The sequence below is a fragment of the Pseudophryne corroboree genome, chromosome 1, assembly GCF_028390025.1.
Source record: "Pseudophryne corroboree isolate aPseCor3 chromosome 1, aPseCor3.hap2, whole genome shotgun sequence".
Classification (NCBI taxonomy): Eukaryota; Metazoa; Chordata; class Amphibia; order Anura; family Myobatrachidae; genus Pseudophryne; species Pseudophryne corroboree.
Window position 1 is genome coordinate 614,790,120 of NC_086444.1, and position 20,812 is coordinate 614,810,931.

Genomic DNA, 20,812 nt, shown 5'->3' on the forward strand with positions numbered 1-20,812 from the left:
TCTTATTCAGCCCATCAGATATATCTTATGGTACAATTGTATGCCATACGATATATTGCATGCGATTTATAGCGGCTTCATCAATCGCATGCGCTATATCTTATGCAAAAATAGCATAAAAGTACCAAATCATATGGAATCACTCCCGGGAACGTCCCGGGGGGGTTCAAGGAAAATTGCATCCGACTGCGGACTCAGACATATCGTTGTAGTGTATGGGGCCATTAAGATCTGTTGCACTGGCTCCAGATATCTGAAGTCCCAGCTGACAGTGGCTATACTTTGATGGGATGTAGAGGTTTTCCGGCTCAGCTGCTCCGTTGCCTATCATATTATATAACATGTTATATGACAGGCAGCTGCACCAGAAAGCCAGTAAAGCCCAGCCAAGTGCCGATCATACAGCTCCTGCAGCTTCCTAAGGTAACGTCAGCATCACTCACAGCAGAGAGCACACTGCAGGGCAGAGAAGCAGCGGGAAGACAGTAAAGGTAAGCAAGTTATGAGAGCTTATTAAAGAGATAAGTTGGAGCTTGGAATGCTCGAGACAGGGCCGGCCGACCCATTCGGCACGATATGCAGCTGCATGTCTCGGCAAACTGTAAGGGTGCCATCAAGGTCTGCATCATCCTTGATAAGTCCTGCCGCCACTGCCATGGACTGGTCACCCACTGCTGCCGCTGCTCGGCCCACTTTCACTTCACATACGCTGGTGCCTCCCAGCCAATGATGGTCAGGGTCTACTTGCGGTCCCTGGTAGCACTGTGACTGCCTGCGCCTAACTGCTACTATGACAGATATAGGAAGGTATCAGAATCAGCTTTATTGGCCAGGTATACTTGCGTATACTAGGAATTTGTCTTCAGTATGCTATACAACAGCCAAGTAGGTAACAGATAAGCAGGTAGGGGGAGGGGGCAAGTAAAGTCATACAGATAGGAATACCATTGGGACACAAGTTAGTTACATGTACGTCTAGTCAGTCAATGTTCAGGAGTTCAGCAGACGGACCGCTTGGGAAAAGAAACTTTTGGGGCTTTTGGTGGACCTGTCGGGGATGGCCCTGTAATGCCTGCCTGAAGGAAGCAAGTTAAACATGCCGTGGTCGGGGTGTAGCTGGTCCTTTACTATCTTCGTTGCCCGCTTTTTAGCTCTGGACAGGTATAGGTCCTGGACTGAGGGAAGGTCAGCCCTGATTATCTTCTCTGCAGTTCTGACCACCTTTTGGAGCCTGCATCTGTCCCTCGCGCTGGCGGAGCTGTACCACACCAGTATGAAGGAGCACAGTACCGACTCCACAGTCGCGGAGTAGAAGAGGAGCAAAAGCTTCTGTGGGATGTTGAACTTCCTTAGTTGCCTAAGGAAGAACAACCTCTGCTGTGCTTTCCTGACAGTGGCATCAGTGTTGGACCCCTATTTACGGTCCTGGGAGATTGTGGTCCCTAGAAACTTGAAGGAGTCCACTAGCGATACCACACTGTCAGCAATCGTTAGCGGAGGTGCACTAACTGACTTCTTCCTGAAGCCCACTATCATCTCAACAGTTTTGAGGGGGTTGAGCTCAAGGTTGTTGTGGCTGCACCACTGGGCCAACCGGTCTATTTCCCGTCTACAGGCCGATATGTCCCCATCCTTGATGAGGCGGATGACGGTGGTGTCATCGGCGTATGTCCCTCTGCATAGCTGGGCCCCTCTGTACATACCTCCCAACTGTCCAGATTTCAGCGGGAGAGTCCCGCTATTTTGACACTGTCCCACTGTCCCTCCCGTGGACCGCAGTGTCCCGCACGGCTGAGGGAGGTAGTTGGGGGAGGCTTTGATCACCCGCTGCTCTGCTCTGCAAAGCAGCAGGTGATTACTGAATACATGCTGTGCGCACACGCACAGCATCTATTCAGTGCTGGGAGGGGAGCAGGGGGCTGGGAGGGGAGCGCTGGGCATGCCCCCAAAATGCCTTGAAAATGGTTTTGTAATGATAGGACACGACCACTATGTCAATGCCACGCCCTCTAACGCTAAGTCACACCCCTTTCCAGGTCCCTTTTTGAGCGTCCCACCCCTAGCACCTACAAAGTTGGGAGGTATGCAAATCTGTGCGTGTATCAGTGTGCCCCTGGACCCTGTACAATGTGTGTGTGTGTGTGTGTGTGTGTGTGTGTGTGTGTGTGTGTGTGTGTGTGTGTGTGTGTGTCACACTGTGCTCCTGGTCACTGTACAATGGGCCTAATTCAGAGTTGATCGCAGCAGCAAATTTGTTAGCAAAATCATGAGCACTGCAGGGGGGGCAGATATAACATGTGCAGAGAGCGTTAGATTTAGGTGGGGTGTGTTCAAACTGAAATCTAAATTGCAGTGTAAAAATAAAGCGGCCAGTATTTACCCTGCACAGAAACAAAATAATCCACCCAAATCTAACTCTGTCTGCAAATGTTATATCTGCCCCCCCCCCCTGCAGTGCACATGGTTTTGCCCAACTGCTAACAAATTTGCTGCTGCGATCAACTCTGAATTACCCCGTGTGTTATCGCCCCCAATCTCCCGTCTATAGTGGCGGGAGATTGCAGGGGGCAATATACAACTTAAGTCCCCTACTGCGCTGATCGCGCCCATTAGTGTCGGGTTTACATTGTAAAGCGGCTAAACCTGACAAAGCTAATAGGCGCGATTGGGAAAAGTGCTGAATGGGTGCCCAAATGGATCAATTTTCACACAATTCTGCTCACCACCCCCGGCGGGTTCGAGCTGAACTGTAGACGGCTGCAGTCGATCACCAGCTGCCAGTGTGTCCCGGTCAATAATGTCTGCAAGTGTTTGGAGTGGTGGTTGGTGTGGCTCCCCTATTTTACTTTTGGACTGTGCTGCAACGGCCACTGAAAAAGAGAAACTAATCTCCATCTCCAAAAAACATAAATATCACATTTTCCTGATTTTTTTTTTAGATAATTATGTTTTTTAAATATGTTCCAGAATCTTGTCTAGGGCATCAAATTGGCACTGCTTTAATTTAAAAAAACAAACAACAAACAAACAGACAGAAAATCATTAAAACATACATTGAACAGTTTTCTTTCATTGACATTCTTGTGTGTAATTCTTTGTGACTAAAAATAGTCTCTGTCCTTGTCATTTCAGTGTCGCAGTGACTTCATAAATGGTTTAATGCTGCTGCCTGAGAACATGGATGTACAGGAGCAGTGCCTAGCCCTGGCAGTATTAGATATTATAAGGCTGGCACAGGAGAATAACAAAACCCCCAAACAGATACTCAGCAGTGTTAGGTGAGCAGAGATGATGCTATATTGTTAGATCATTTGGGTGTAATGTAACCTCTAAATATCATTTACAAATGTGCAAAAGTGGACTCCTGCAGGGTGAACGGAATTTTGTGACTTTTGTGGCTTGTTATGCAAATGAACCTGCTTGCATAGAGGGGCAACTGCCAATACAGCAACTGAAACAGCTGCTATTGATCTCCGCTTTTATCACAGCCAATAGCAACGAAGCAGCTTCTATCATTTATCTAGCACACATTAAAAATATGACATCATCTGAGTGTTGCTATGGGCAACTTCACTTTATCTATTGCAATGGTTTGATGCATCTTCCAGGAACTGAAAGAACTGGGTCAATACATGCATCTGTCCCTGTCCATGGCAGAGCTGGTGTCTCCAGAATGGTAATACTGGACTTTGAGGTCCCTTCAAAATTTTGATATGGCACCCTGTGATTCCTGGTTACATACTAGGGCAAGTGCATGGATTCTGCAGATCAGGAGAGGGGTTTCCTGTGCTGGCTACTCTGACCGATCTCAAAGGTATCCGCATTTTAGGTCAACAGTAAAAACATCGACAGTCAATAGGTCTACCACTTATGGTTGACTTGCATTAGGTTGACACGGTCAAAAGATTGACATGGCAGTGGTCAACAGCGCATATTGGCGACATCTGCTTTCTTCAATTTTTTTTCACTTTTTCATACTTTACCATCCACATGGACTATGATTGAGAAAAGTAACCTTGCCCGAAGCATGGCGAGTGAAGCGAGCCATGTGGGGGGACACGGTACACTAATTAAAAAACCTCATGTCAACCTTTTGACCATATTGTCAAATCCCCATAGAGAGTGAAAAGAAAAAAGAAACCAGTTATCTCGGGTGCACACACCCCAATTAAATCATTAAAGTATAATCTTTATTAAGGATATATATCTCCCCTACAATAATAAACAAATATTGGCTACTGCCACATTACACAAATTTTCATTATAAATCAATTTTTGCTGTAACTTAAGGATTTGTTACGTCCTATTGAATATATCGAGCGAAGTATTAAAATCAGGAGAAGAAATTAGTTTGAAAAAGAATAAACATACAGTGGATAAAGATTTAAAAACAATAGCAAATGTGTTGTGTCCTTTGTGTGTTACCTTATATTGAATTCACATATATATGAACCCTAGATTAACTGATATGAAGCACTGTATCAGTGTTAGGTCTATACAGAGACCTATGAATATTATATTGGCTGGAGCTGTTATAATACAATATATTGCGAGGGAAACTCCTGTTGTTGTTACCATCAATTTATATGCTGTCACCCAAAAATAGTAACTATACTATCATAGTATCGTAACAGTAACTCACTTCCCTAGTTTATATAAAGCACTGTGCCAGTGCTACATTTGTACAGAAACCTGTGAGTCTTGTGTTGACTGGAACTGTTACAATGTATTTAATAAGGAAACTCTGTTACTATGTCACTGTGCTGATACACTGTTATTCAGAAACTGTACTGTACTGTCACAGTGTTGTCATCGTGATTCATTGCCCCTGTTGTTAGGCTGTGAATATGCTGTTAATGTGTAAATAGATGCTAAATGTAAGCCCCTCTGTTTGAGTTTATTAAATACATTATTCCAATTACTTCATTATCTGGACACTCTAGTATTCAATTGCTGATATTGCTAATCTGGTGATTATACACCATATGTTTGTCTATTAAGAGAATTATACACAAGTCTTTATTTAATAAACTCAAACTACATATTAAAGGCACCCCAATTTATGACTGTATACCAAAAATAGTTTTTTCTTGGTGCGGGTTATCCTCTAGAAATGGTGAAAGTTTTTGCTTTCCCATAACTGGAAAAAAAAACTTTTGACCATGTCGACCGTTTGTCCATGTTGACCATGTCCATGTCAACCTATTGGGGTCGACCTAGACACTGCCGACCTTTTCACTGTTGACCTAATGATCCACACCTGATTTTAAAGGGACATCTCCAAAGAACCAGAAAAATGGGCATGCACATTGAAATTCCAGGCAGCGAGGTGGGTCCACTTGCATGCATGTGGTTTATACAGTACATAAGCATTATTACATTGTAATGGTGAGTCTCACCATAGTTCCCAGTTCTGTATTTTGCTTTGTCCTCCTTGTGCAGCTACAAGCACTGTATTCCCCAGAGCCTCCGGGAGAGCATTGTGAAGTTGAACTTGTTTTGTCGAAAGAGATTGCGCCGGAGTGTTCAGAAATCTCTGAAGAAGATCCGTGCCTGTACACTCAGTGTTCCTCTCATCAAAATAAAATACCTAGTAGATATAGAGAAACTCTACCAGGACTTTGGGACAGAGACCTTTTCTGTCAAAAGCACCCAGAAAGGTGGAAAGGATCTGGTCTTTAAAGTTTCTAGTATGGGAGGCATCACCTGGAGAGAGGCAGAGAGTGAGGTGAGTGAGTAGATAAGTAACCAGGGAAGCTGTGATGGGGTGATATCTGACAATATCTAATGCTAGTGACCTCTATGCTGTTATCGCTCATTTATTTTATATTGTGCCAGTTATATTTTACAGCTCTGTACAGTGCATATGTAATCATTCACATGGTAAACTGTAACAGAGCTATATTCAGCTTTAATATTACATATTATTGGAACAACTATGCAGATGGACATGAAGAGGAAAGGGTTTGGACAGTGTTTGGTGAGGGAAAACACGGCAATTGCCCAGGCCACATGCTTCCTGGGAGACATGGAGGTCTGTGTTTATATATTTATTTAATCTAATGACATCAACAGCATGTTCAAATATTTGGTACTGTGGACTCAAGTACAGTCCATTGTACAAGTGCCTAGGGCTATACATCTAGGACTATATGGAGGTATGTGCACTAAATTGTTTGTGATATAGATAGAGCTGTAGCTCTCAAACTGAGACTTGGTCCCTGGTGAGTCACACAAAATAAAAGACACACACACACACACACACACACACACACACACACACACACACACACACAATTCCCACGTGCTTTCCTGCTCCCCTCCTGCTCCAGCACATGCTCAGCAGAGCAAGAGAAGTATGTGCTTTCACATCTTTGTAATCCCTGTCCGAGGACACACTCTGGCCAATCAGCAAAGCAAGAGGAGGAGGCTGTGCTTTTACATTCTAACTTCTGCTCCACGACATACGCTGGCCTATCAGCAAAGCAAGAGGAGGAGGCTGTGCTTTTACATTCTAACTTCTGCTCCACGACATACGCTGGCCTATCAGCAAAGCAAGAGGAGGAGGCTGTGCTTTTACATTCTAACTTCTGCTCCACGACATACGCTGGCCTATCAGCAAAGCAAGAGGAGGAGAGTGTGCTTTTACATTCTAACTTCTGCTCCAGGACACACTCTGGCCAATCAGCAAACCAAGAGGAGGAGAGTGTGCTATTACATTCTAACTGCTGCTCCAGGACACACTCTGGCCAATCAGCAAAGCAAGAGGAGGAGAGTGTGCTTTTACATTCTAGCTTCTGCTCCAGGACACACTCTGGCCAATCAACAAAGTAAGAGGAGAAGGGTGAACTTTTACATTCTAGCTTCTGCTCCAGGACACACTCTGGCCAATCAGCAAACCAAGAGGAGGATGGTGTGCTTTTACGGTCTAACTTCTGCTCCAGGACATACTGTGGCCAATCAGCAAAGCAAGAGGAGGAGCAGTGGCGTCACAAGGCGGGTGCGGGGGGTGCGGCCCGCACCCGGGTGTGACACCTGGAGGGGGTGACACCAAATGTCAGCTCCTCCGTAGTGACAGGAGCCAGGTGCTGCAGTGTGAAATTCCGCTACAGCACCCGGCTCCTGTCATAGCAGAGGAGCCGACAGCACACTGAGACCGTCTCTGGGGGAAGCCCAGCATCTCCGGAGATGCTGTGCACGCCCCCAGAGTGACGATACCAGTATCCCCGCTAAGCCACGCCCCTAGCTGTAAAGGCCACGCCCCTTTTTGCCGCGATCGCGGCAGTACATCAGGGGTGCGCACCGGGTGTCACCACACCTGGTGACGCCTCTGAGGAGGAGAGTGTGCTTTTATATTCTAACTTCTGCTCCAGGACACACTCTGGCCAATCAGCCCCATTGCCAACCACTGAGCTGTATAGTGGTTCAAGTTCAGAACATGGGGTACCCTGGGTTAGCATAACTAAAGTACTTCAAAACATCATTAGACTTATTCAGAAAGGTATGTATTGCGTGACCGACGGTCAGCATACAGACGCCGGCATCCTGGCAATGGAATGCCGGCGGGGGGCGAGCGCAACAAGCCTCTTGTGGGCTTGCTGCGCTCACCATGCTGCAGGCTCCATGGTGACCTGCGGTTGCTATGGATTCTTTTCCCACTCTATGGGTGTCATGGACACCCACGAGTGGGAATAGTCCCTGTTGGTCAGCATACTGACCGTCAAGGTTGTGAGGGTGTGGGGTGCAGGGGGAGGTAATGTGGCCGGCTATCTTCTGACTGCCAGTCACACAACTACATCCCGTTGAGAACATCCATTAAATTACTTAAATTCTTCTTTTCAAATATAGCATTTTTTAATACTTATCTGCTACTTCTTACTAATGCAATACTTTAGAAAACTGTTGCTTGCTAAAGTAGTACTTTTCTGTATCTATTGTGTATTTTCACATTTCTTCCTAATATAACACTTTTCCATGTCCTCACTGTCTGGAAAATAAAGGAAACTTGTCGGATCAGCATTATCGGAAACGGGCAAAACTTGTCAGAATTGCCCGCTAATTGAATATTGGACTATCGGATCCTCTCTGTTGGAGAGGATCTGACAATCATTGAATAGACCCCATAGTAGCCACAGAACTTAAAGTTACCCAGCATTTATGTTTGCCATATTTCTGCATTTATCATATTCTTTTTAGAAAATCACTGTCTGTTACTAGTATGAAAATATTAAATTGTACACAATGTGTCTTTTGCAGTTGTGGCAACCATTTTGTGACTTTGCAGATATAGTGGACATTAGAATAACACAAACCAATGCTGATCAAACAATAGTAGAAGGACGCATTGTGACCATCACCAAGCAAAACAACAAGGTTCTGGTGAGTGGGGTGATGCAGATGGCACATGGCAGAAAGGGAGAGCATTTAGATGATGTGCATATTTATCATATTGTCAGATCTAACTGTACAACATTTAATTTTGGTATATTGGTGGTCATTCCGAGTTGATCGCAGCCAGCAACTTTTAGCTGCTGCTGCGATCAATAGTCCACGCCTATGGGGGAGTGTATTTAGCTTAGCAGGGCTGCGATCGCTTGTGCAGCCCTGCTAAGCTAAAAAATAATTCAAGCAGAAGTAGACTAGGGCTGGACATACTTACCCTGTGCGATGGATCCAGCGATGATGGGCCAGGCTTTGACGTCACACTTCCACCCACCGTTGTCCTGGACACGCCTGCGTTTTACTCACCACTCCCTGAAAACGGTCTCCAACGGTCCAGATCCGCCCATCCACGCCTCCTACTTGTCAATCTTCTTAGCGGTCGCCGCTGCGTCTGCTTCCGTCGGTAGCCGCGACGTAACCCGGCGACCCCTGTTGCCGGGCAATGTCGCACACATGCACAGCGGCCACCGCGCATGCGCATTCCGCACCCGTTCGCACCACAGCGAAAAACCGCTGCGTGCGAACGGGTCGGAATGACCCCCCTAATGACTTCAGATAGTGTTGTAATTTTTATTTCTGCAAATACAATATGAAGCCATAAGGATTTCTGTCTGAAATCACCTGTTAATAACACACTGTTACATCCGCTTATCTCACAACTGACCTTAGCAAAATCTGCAGTCATAGAAACAATCAGTACAGTTGGCAATTTGGGTGACTTTTTGTTTCAAATGTGATGAGTTATACTGTATCTGTAATATTTTTAAATAGTTCAAATTGTTTGACTACAGTCATATATTTTACATTTTCACATAAAAAATGTTCTCCAACTAAGAAAATTCAGGGCCTTATTCCGATTTACATGGAATTGCACAGCTGCAGGGAAGTCGCCGTGCAGTTCAGTACAAATGCATCAGGAGTTATCTGTAGAAGATAGACATGTGCATAAACCAAAGTCATCTTCCTTCAGTCATATCCTGATTGGAATATTTTCTCTGTCTGTGATTCATTATGATGATGCTTGAATTTGGAGTTTTCAACTTTTTTTAAACAATTTCTCTCAATATTTGAAAAGTATTATTTAAATATTAGATTGTACAACATAATATATTTCTGTCATAAAGCAAAAATTAGTGATGTCACCAATTCCGACCACAGTTGGTGCCTATAGTCCAAAAAATAGTTATATCCAGCGGTGACTCCTACCTGGGTGGAGGAGGAGGGCTGCCGCTGGCCATGCTGCCGGGTCTCTGCTGCGTTATCCCCGTTGCCTGGTCCCCACCACCGCCTGGTACCCGGCACCTGTACTATGGAGTTGACAGATCCCTGGGCACAGCGCATGTGCAGTAGCGGCGATGGTACTGTGCATGCGCAAACCCCCGGCTTCTATGGACTGCATCGGCCCCAGTCCATAGAAACCAACTAGGGCTGATGAGGCAGGGAGTAGCTTCCTGGCTGTGCCAGAGGGTGGAAACACCTCCCAATGGGACTGCCCTGTGCGTCTGTGACTGACAGGTAGGACTTCCAATAGGAAGTCACTGCCAGTCACAGTGAAGCCTGTGCAGTCTCACAGACTGCATCTGGCTTCACTAACACTGAGCTGGGTGACAGATTTAACCTGGGGGGTTTGCAGTCCTGCAGCCCATAGATAAAACCGCCACTCTACTGTAGGTATGATTAGTAGATTTTGTTTTTTATTTTTCTTAACACAAGTTTTGTGAAAGTTTACACTTGATAGACGTGTTTATTTTGTTGTGTCTTTCTTTCATGTTAGCATATCTAATGGGCCCTACACACTGGACGATGCTAGCGATTTTATCGACCAACGATATTTCCGCCAACGATTTTTGCCTACACACTGGACGATATTGATTGTCTATTTGTACGATATGAGAGTACATACATCTATATCGTCCAAATTGAGTTGCATGTATAAACGAGGATAGATCAATGATGAACGTTCCCGGGGCCGCGCATCGTTCATCATTGATGCATACACACTGACGAATATGAACGATATCGTTCATATCGATCATCGTTATCGGCAAGTGTGTTGGGCCCTTAACTTGGGTTTTAGATAACTCTATCTGATGAAATTTCTAAACTTAAAGTAGTTCCCTATTAATTTCCCCAAGGAGTCACAGTTTCCAGTCCTTAGGGAAGCCTTGTCTTTTGTGTCTCTGGTTGATGGATATTACCGGTTGACTACAGACTCTCACCATTATTTCTGTGAGGAAGTAGCACCTCCACGCCTGCGGTGGAATCTGGAGAATCAGTGCCATGGACCCATCACGTGAGTTACAGAGTAACACTCCCTTTAACTTCACATCAAGTAAAGGTAACAAAACAAAATCTTTCATTAAAGTGCAAGTTGAGTTTTCTCTCTAACAGCTGTGGGGGTCATTCCGAGTTGTTCGCTCATTGCCGATTTTCGCAACGGAGCGATTAAGGCAAAAATGCGCATGCGCATAGTACGCAGTGCGCATGCGCTAAGTAATTTAGCACAAAACTTAGTAGATTTACTCACGTCCGAACGAAGAATTTTCATCGTTTAAGTGATCGGAGTGTGATTGACAGGAAGTGGGTGTTTCTGGGCGGAAACTGACCGTTTTCTGGGAGTGTGCGGAAAAACGCAGGCATGCCAGGATAAAACGCAGGAGTGTCTGGAGAAACGGGGGAGTGGCTGGACGAACGCAGGGCGTGTTTGTGACGTCAAACCAGGAACGGAACGGGCTGAGCTGATCGCAGTGTAGGAGTAACTCTCGAGCTACTCAGAAACTGCTAAGAATTATTTATTCACAATTCTGCTACTCTTTCGTTCACAATTCTGCTAAGCGAAGATACACTCCCAGAGGGCGGCGGCCTAGCGTGTGCAATGCTGCTAAAAGCAGCTAGCGGGCGAACAACTCGGAATGAGGGCCGTGTGTATGCTTAGTATATCTCATTCTGGTGAGAGGCATTCAAAATCTTGGTTTTGGTGGAAAGATTCCTTGTTTTGTGGAAAACATGACAGATAATGTAAGCAATGTCATTTAATTGTTACATTACTTTTTAGCTACTTTATTTTAATTGACTAAAAGCAATGGTGCATCTATTAAAATTAATGGGAAAAATATTACAGGTCTAGACACAACATTTTATGTCTGCTTCCTATTGTGTATGTACAGTATATCATGTACTTTTATTCATTTTAATAAATAAATAAATAATTTGATATAAGTTTACAATAGATTTCCTTTACTCACACTGCCTTTCAGATTCCAAAAAATTAACCGCTATCAGGATTCAGAGACCAGCGATATTCACATTAATGACCATGTTTAATTTTGTGGACTTGGTAGAAGGATGATCATATGAGTACATGTAAGGCAGATGCCTAGGGGCGGCACTTGTTTGGGGGCAGCTGAGCCGGCCCTAATCAATATGATGCCCTAGGCAAGATTTTTGCTGGTGCCCCCTAGCACCACTGCTCGTTCCACCTCTGACCCTGCACCCCTTTCCTATCACCCCTCAGTCATAGCAGTCCTCATTTTGGTACTGCTACCCCCTTTATTTTAAATAGGAAAAGTGCACACATTCGGTGCGCAGCCCAAAAGGGGGCATGTTCTTTTGGGAAGGGGCATGGCCACACAATAGTAAACCCAATTCAATTATGCCACACAGCAGTGCAACTTTATTCACATTATATCATACAATAGTATCCCTTATTCACGTTACATCGCACAGTAGTACCATTTTAACTTATATACATTCCTAATCACAGTAGTGCTCCTTATTCACATTACATTACACTGAATTGATCCTTATTTACATTACACCACACCATATTGCCCTTTATTCACATTAGACCACACAGTAGTGCCTTTTCTATACATTACGCCACACAGTAGAGCACCTTATACACATTATGCCACACATTAGTAATGCATTTATACACATAATACCACACAGTAATGCCCCTTACACATATGACACACATTATTAATGGCCTTATAAACATAATGCACCTTACACATTATGCCAATCTTTACTAATGCTCTTATACAAATAATGTCCCTTACACGTCACACATTATTAATGCATTTATACATGTCACACATATAATGCCTCTTACACATTATGGGTCAGATGTATTAACCTGGAGAAGGCATAAGGAAGTGATAAACCAGTGATAAGTGCAAGGTGATAAACTCACCAGCCAATCAGCTCCAATATGTAAATTAACAGTTAGGAGCTGATTGGCTGGTGCATTTATCACCTTGCACTTATCACTGGTTTATCACTTCCTTATCTGTCTCCAGGCTTAATACATCTGCCCCAATGCCTCTTACACATATGCCGAACACTATTGCAACCTACCCACACACAGCACTCACAAGGCCATTAACACTGTGACCTCTGCCTCTGCTTGGATACAGATGTGTCCTCATACATCCTGCCTCAATACGCCATGCAGCTCCCATCCAGCTCTGCTAATGTTGGGCATTTTTTTAAAGAAAATGTATCTTATTTTAATTGCCTATATTAGCATGCTTATATTTTGTGTGCGACTGTGACTGTATCTGCATACAAAATGCTACGTTACAGTGATTTCCAGGAATACACCGAAACATAGCATTTCAATGAGAGTGGCTCCATCTGTATGTATACATAATTAAAAATAAAAAAAGCCATAGTTAGTGGCTATTTATTATCATTCTATAAAATTAACTATCATCAAATGAGGGCTTATAACCAATCAATGAAAGTAATAAAATGAGGCAAGGGGGGGGGGGGGGGGGGGGCTGTTACTGTTGTGTCTAGGGGCGCCCTTACCCCTAAATCCGCCCCTACTCACAACATAACTTTCATAAATATGTCTATATGCTTTATCTATTTACTTTGTTTTAGTATGTGGATATCATGCAAATCTCCATTGATTGTTTTCTGTCATCTACTACTGCTTCCTTCCAGTAATCTGCTTTACATGCTACTTTAATTAACCAGCTTCATTTTTTCTTTGCTTTAGCTCAGAATTTGTTATTGACAAACTGAAGAAAAATGGCAGTATTGGAGGAAACTATGTTCTTCGCTGCTCCCCCCAAGACTATGACAAGTTTCTGCTAACTGTGTGTTTGGAGGTACAGTATGCGTACAGTATTCCTCTTAAAAAAGTCACTTAATTTTAAAACAATACAAAATACTTTGCTGCGTCTATTTGCGTAACGCACCCCCGGTGCGGTTATATGCATGCTAACACCTTAATAACAGAGAGTATGGTATCATATACTGTTAATTGTGGTCCAACGCACAATCAGATTTAATTTGGCAAGTACAAGTATTATTATTATCCTTTATTTATATGGCGCCACAAGGGTTCCGCAGCGCCCGATTACAGAGTACAAATGCACATAAAAATAGGAAAACAGTGACTTACAGTTGAATACAATATAGGACAAGTACAGGGCAACTAAGCATAACTACACCAGTAAACATAGAGATAAGTTCCAGGTGGTCAAAAAACTGTGGGATCTGGGCAGTTGAGGATTATTAAAGTAAGAAAAGTATAAGCACATGAGGGAAGAGGGCCCTACTCGTGAGAGCTTACATTCTAAGGGGAGGGGTAGACAGACAGGGATGACACAGATGGGGTACATAGAGACTGTGGAACAGAGGGTTATGTTGAGATTTGGCTAGGTTTGGTAAAGAAATGGGTCTTAAGAGCCCGTTTGAAGTTTTGTAGAGAGGTGGAGAGTCTGAGGGGGAGAGGTAAAGAATTCCAGAGAAATGGAGCAGCACGTGAAAAATCTTGGAGATAGGAGTGGGAGGAAGTAATCAGAAGACAGGAAAGACGGCGTGCATTAGCAGAGCGAAGAGGACGGGTGGGAGAGTAAAGGGAGATAAGGTCAGAGATGTAGATGGGAGAGGAGTGGGTGAGGGCTTTGTAAGTGAGTGTGAGAAGTTTGAATTGGATTCTGAAAGGGAAGGGAAGCCAGTGGAGGGCCTGTAGGAGAGGGGAGGTAGACGTAGTGCGTTTGGTGAGGAAGATGAGCCGGGCAGCAGCATTGAGGATAGATTGGAGTGGAGAGAGGTGATTGTCAGGTGATTGTCAAGTATTAAACACAATTACAGATATTAAACACAAATGCAGGTATAACACACAATGAGAGTTACAGTTAAAAACAAGTGTGTGTGTGTGTGTGTGTGTGTGTGTGTGTGTGTGTGTGTGTGTGTGTGTGTTGTTGGTGAGAGAGAAGAGAACTGGCTGCTTCTGGGTCATTCTTTTATACAGTTTGTCCAAAGGCATACAATACATCAAGCAAAGTCTTCTCTCATTGGTCCAGGGGCCAGATCTCTCAAGAACTTGATGGCTCATAGGTCAGTGTGAGGGCTTTTGTCATGTGTTGAAGGCACATATGTTGCCCTCAGGGTCCCACTCTGAAACTGGATTAAACTAACCAGTATGCACAACTTGCTCTGTACATTATTCTATACATCTTCTATATAATAGCCCAGATCTGTGACTGTGTGGCTAATGCTGGGCGTGGCTAGGAGCTCTCATTGGGTTAGCAGAAGGTCTATCACACCCAGTCCATAGCTGATTGGCCAAAAAACGCCCTCCCACACAGGTTACATCCAATGGGAGGCTCTGCCCTTTGGCTGCTGTGTATTCCCAGAGCAGGATTAACAATGTGGCTGATGGAGCTGCAGCTCCAGGTCCACACCCCAAAATAAGCCCACTGCATCTGCAGCAATATACCCTCCAACAATTTACACATAAAAATCAGTACAAATTCGAAAAGGGGGGCATGTCTACAGGTACAGTGGTGTGGCCACGCCCCTTTTCCTTTCAATGGAAGTGTAGAGAGCCAAAAATCGGTACAGACCATAAAAAAAGGTACTGTACCTGCCAAAAAGGTACAGTTGGAGGGTATGCCACTGCATCTGCAGCAAGTCTCTGCGCTGTAGATAGGGAAATAAAATCCTTTTACTGCAGCATCCTATGTCCTGCTGCCAGTCCGCCTGCCCCCTCCGGCATCAACAATCCCCACTCCCTAGCCGCAGGGCAGGTGGAACAAAAGCTGCTGCGGCCACTAGTATAAATGTGTATGATAGCAGCGCAGTGGAAGGCTTTCATAGCCCTCGCTGCACCACATACTTTCTGAGCCCCGGAGCCTACTCTGCACGTGATGTCACAGAAGTGCCTCCCCACCACAGCCGCACCCAGATCCCCAGAGGTCCTGATTCCTCAACACAGCACCTGGGCTGCCGGCCTGGAAGCCCCAAGATGGATAATGTAACGGACAGAGTGGGTGATATCGTGGAGGGTAATGTCTGGACGCTGAATCAATGTAAAAGGAGACAGTGCTGTGCAGTGCAGGGGGTGTGCAGTGTCACTGACACTCACAGCACTCTCACCTTTTACATTGATTCAGCGAGTCAGTCAGTTCTGCCAGACAGTCACTATTGTTAGCACCGGTGTCCCAACGCGCCACATTATAGGGAAGTAGATGCACTAAATAAACTACAGCTCCCAGCAGTCCTTAGCGCCGAAGCATTCCGGCATTAAGGGCTGCTGGGAAGCTGTAGTTTATTGAGTGCATCTTCTTTTCTGTAATGCGGCGCGTTGGGACACCAGCGCTAACAATAGTGACTGGCTGCTTGGCTGCTGTGCGAGTCTCTGGGAGAGCCACTGCCAAAGGGAGGACAGCAGCTTAGCTGCTTCCAGGTTGAGAAGCATTACCCACCCCTCCCCCAGTCGCAGTACCTCCGGGCCACATCTGCGGCACCCCCACACACACACCCCTCCACCACCCGTGGCTCAGTAAAATATTTGATATAATTGCTGTAATAAGGGTCAGAAAGGACCACAAGGGAAATCCCAGGTGTGTCCCAATGTCTGAGGGCCCCAGCATCTCCCCTAGGGTCAGTAACTTGGTGAAGCATAATTGTGGATGAACTTGGGCACTTGGTTTGTTTCAATGGAAACTACACCAAGATTAGTCCTCCTGTCTATCAAAGTGGGTGGTCCTTACACACCTCTGTCCCCTCCTTTATAAATGAGTTCTGTGCTTTTCATATCCTCTCTAATGGTTGTTCATTTGTGGTGACTGGCCACACCTGTTAAGCTTGGGCCACTACTACTGCAGTGCATTCCCTGGTTGACTCTTCATGCCTGAATATTGGCTTAGGCTGTAATTGTGTTTATGGAATAGAGCAAAGTAGATGTGTTTGGGGATAATTGTATACAGATGGAGCCACAGTTATCTTGGCTTCTGTGCTGCGCCTAGGCACACCATGGTTTATTAGCATAAGCCCTTCATCTATTGTTCTCAGCTGCAATACAATACAGAGAGAACAATACATCAGGGGATTAAGACATTACAGCAGGGGATTAAGTTCAACTGCCCTGGCTCACTTAATCCTATTAAAGGCCAAGATAAAGGTGGCTCCATCTGTATATGGGAAATATTATTTCCAATTTGTAAAACTGATTAGTGAACAATTTTTGGAATGCTGTAGTAGTTATAAGTCTAAGGGTAAATTTAAATTTAATAAGCAGTGGGTCTACAGTGCCTTGCAAATCAATGGAAATCATTGCAGAAGGTGGGTTCCAAGCAGGGCTGTTTCTAGGGCCATGTAATCACATGTGGCACCTGCGGCCACTGTCTGCTGCAGACAGTATTCCATGCGGACTGCCCATCCGCATGCAAGCAGCGGTTCCTGGAAGTGACAGGACCACTGACCCGCGAGGGTAGGGGGGTTCGGACTCAGTGTCAGATGCTGCAGCTAGAACTGGCAGCATCATGAAAACCCTGATAATGAGCATAATTGTAAGGGACAGTACCACTGTATGCAAGGCATAATATGTTATCAGGGACATAATTGTGTGGGGCATAATATGGTGTAAGGGGCATTACTGTGTATGGCATAATATGGTGCAAGGAGCATTACTGTGTGTGGCATAATATGGTGCAAGGGGCATTACTGTGTATGGCATAATATGGTGCAAGGAGCATTACTGTGTGTGGCATAATATGGTGCAAGGGGCATTACTGTGTGGGTCATAATATCGTAAAAGGGGCATCACTTTTTTTTGTCGGATTCGGGTGTGTTTTGGATTCGGGTGTTTTTTTCCAAAAACACTAAAAAACAGCTTAAATCATAGAATTTGGGGGTCATTTTGATCCCAAAGTATTATTAACCTCAAAAACCATAATTTACACTCATTTTCAGTCTATTCTGAATACCTCACACCTCACAATATTATTTTTAGTCCTAAAATTTGCACCGAGGTCGCTGTGTGAGTAAGATAAGCGACCCTAGTGGCCGACACAAACACCGGGCCCATCTAGGAGTGGCACTGCAGTGTCACGCAGGATGTCCCTTCCAAAAAACCCTCCCCAAACAGCACATGACGCAAAGAAAAAAAGAGGCGCAATGAGGTAGCTGTGTGAGTAAGATTAGCGACCCTAGTGGCCGACACAAACACCGGGCCCATCTAGGAGTGGCACTGCAGTGTCACGCAGGATGTCCCTTCCAAAAAACCCTCCCCAAACAGCACATGACGCAAAGAAAAAAAGAGGCGCAATGAGGTAGCTGTGTGAGTAAGATTAGCGACCCTAGTGGCCGACACAAACACCGGGCCCATCTAGGAGTGGCACTGCAGTGTCACGCAGGATGGCCCTTCCAAAAAACCCTCCCCAAACAGCACATGACGCAAAGAAAAAAAGAGGCGCAATGAGGTAGCTGTGTGAGTAAGATTAGCGACCCTAGTGGCCGACACAAACACCGGGCCCATCTAGGAGTGGCACTGCAGTGTCACGCAGGATGTCCCTTCCAAAAAACCCTCCCCAAACAGCACATGACGCAAAGAAAAAAAGAGGCGCAATGAGGTAGCTGACTGTGTGAGTAAGATTAGTGACCCTAGTGGCCGACACAAACACCGGGCCCATCTAGGAGTGGCACTGCAGTGTCACGCAGGATGTCCCTTCCAAAAAACCCTCCCCAATCAGCACATGATGCAAAGAAAAAGAAAAGAAAAAAGAGGTGCAAGATGGAATTGTCCTTGGGCCCTCCCACCCACCCTTATGTTGTATAAACAAAACAGGACATGCACACTTTAACCAACCCATCATTTCAGTGACAGGGTCTGCCACACGACTGTGACTGATATGACGGGTTGGTTTGGACCCCCCCCAAAAAAGAAGCAATTAATCTCTCCTTGCACAAACTGGCTCTACAGAGGCAAGATGTCCACCTCATCTTCACCCTCCGATATATCACCGTGTACATCCCCCTCCTCACAGATTATCAATTCGTCCCCACTGGAATCCACCATCTCAGCTCCCTGTGTACTTTGTGGAGGCAATTGCTGCTGGTCAATGTCTCCGCGGAGGAATTGATTATAATTCATTTTAATGAACATCATCTTCTCCACATTTTCTGGATGTAACCTCGTACGCCGATTGCTGACAAGGTGAGCGGCGGCACTAAACACTCTTTCGGAGTACACACTTGTGGGAGGGCAACTTAGGTAGAATAAAGCCAGTTTGTGCAAGGGCCTCCAAATTGCCTCTTTTTCCTGCCAGTATAAGTACGGACTGTGTGACGTGCCTACTTGGATGCGGTCACTCATATAATCCTCCACCATTCTATCAATGTTGAGAGAATCATATGCAGTGACAGTAGACGACATGTCCGTAATCGTTGTCAGGTCCTTCAGTCCGGACCAGATGTCAGCATCAGCAGTCGCTCCAGACTGCCCTGCATCACCGCCAGCGGGTGGGCTCGGAATTCTGAGCCTTTTCCTTGCACCCCCAGTTGCGGGAGAATGTGAAGGAGGAGATGTTGACAGGTCGCGTTCCGCTTGACTTGACAATTTTGTCACTAGCAGGTCTTTCAACCCCAGCAGACCTGTGTCTGCCGGAAAGAGAGATCCAAGGTAGGCTTTAAATCTAGGATCGAGCACGGTGGCCAAAATGTAGTGCTCTGATTTCAACAGATTGACCACCCGTGAATCCTTGTTAAGCGAATTAAGGGCTGCATCCACAAGTCCCACATGCCTAGCGGAATCGCTCCCTTTTAGCTCCTTCTTCAATGCCTCCAGCTTCTTCTGCAAAAGCCTGATGAGGGGAATGACCTGACTCAGGCTGGCAGTGTCTGAACTGACTTCACGTGTGGCAAGTTCAAAGGGCATCAGAACCTTGCACAACGTTGAAATCATTCTCCACTGCACTTGAGACAGGTGCATTCCACCTCCTATATCGTGCTCAATTGTATAGGCTTGAATGGCCTTTTGCTGCTCCTCCAACCTCTGAAGCATATAGAGGGTTGAATTCCACCTCGTTACCACTTCTTGCTTCAGATGATGGCAGGGCAGGTTCAGTAGTTTTTGGTGGTGCTCCAGTCTTCTGTACGTGGTGCCTGTACGCCGAAAGTGTCCCGCAATTTTTCTGGCCACCGACAGCATCTCTTGCACGCCCCTGTCGTTTTTTTAAAAATTCTGCACCACCAAATTCAAGGTATGTGCAAAACATGGGACGTGCTGGAATTTGCCCATATTTAATGCACACACAATATTGCTGGCGTTGTCCGATGCCACAAATCCACAGGAGAGTCCAATTGGGGTAAGCCATTCCGCGATGATCTTCCTCAGTTGCCGTAAGAGGTTTTCAGCTGTGTGCGTATTCTGGAAAGCGGTGATACAAAGCGTAGCCTGCCTAGGAAAGAGTTGGCGTTTGCGAGATGCTGCTACTGGTGCCGCCGCTGCTGTTCTTGCGGCGGGAGTCCATACATCTACCCAGTGGGCTGTCACAGTCATATAGTCCTGACCCTGCCCTGCTCCACTTGTCCACATGTCCGTGGTTAAGTGGACATTGGGTACAACTGCATTTTTTAGGACACTGGTGAGTCTTTTTCTGACGTCCGTGTACATTCTCGGTATCGCCTGCCTAGAGAAGTGGAACCTAGATGGTATTTGGTAACGGGGGCACACTGCCTCAATAAATTGTCTAGTTCCCTGTGAACTAACGGCGGATACCGGACGCACGTCTAACACCAACATAGTTGTCAAGGACTCAGTTATCCGCTTTGCAGTAGGATGACTGCTGTGATATTTCATCTTCCTCGCAAAGGACTGTTGAACAGTCAATTGCTTACTGGAAGTAGTACAAGTGGGCTTACGACTTCCCCTCTGGGATGACCATCGACTCCCAGCGGCAACAACAGCAGCGCCAGCAGCAGTAGGCGTTACACGCAAGGATGCATCGGAGGAATCCCAGGCAGGAGAGGACTCGTCAGAATTGCCAGTGACATGGCCTGCAGGACTATTGGCATTCCTGGGGAAGGAGGAAATTGACACTGAGGGAGTTGGTGGGGTGGTTTGCGT

The 20,812-nt window shown here is 45.5% G+C and overlaps 1 protein-coding gene across 1 annotated transcript in view; it reads left to right on the top strand.

The window, feature by feature from the left end:
• The window catches only part of JAK3 (Janus kinase 3), a 200,923-nt gene that overhangs the window by 21,027 nt on the left and 159,084 nt on the right, over positions 1-20,812 (top strand). Inside the window, exons 5-9 of the mRNA XM_063914414.1 lie at positions 3,133-3,278; positions 5,443-5,728; positions 8,257-8,379; positions 10,578-10,735; positions 13,451-13,562. Coding sequence (XP_063770484.1) covers positions 3,133-3,278; positions 5,443-5,728; positions 8,257-8,379; positions 10,578-10,735; positions 13,451-13,562 — 825 coding nt within the window. The remainder of the gene's footprint in view (positions 1-3,132; positions 3,279-5,442; positions 5,729-8,256; positions 8,380-10,577; positions 10,736-13,450; positions 13,563-20,812) is intronic.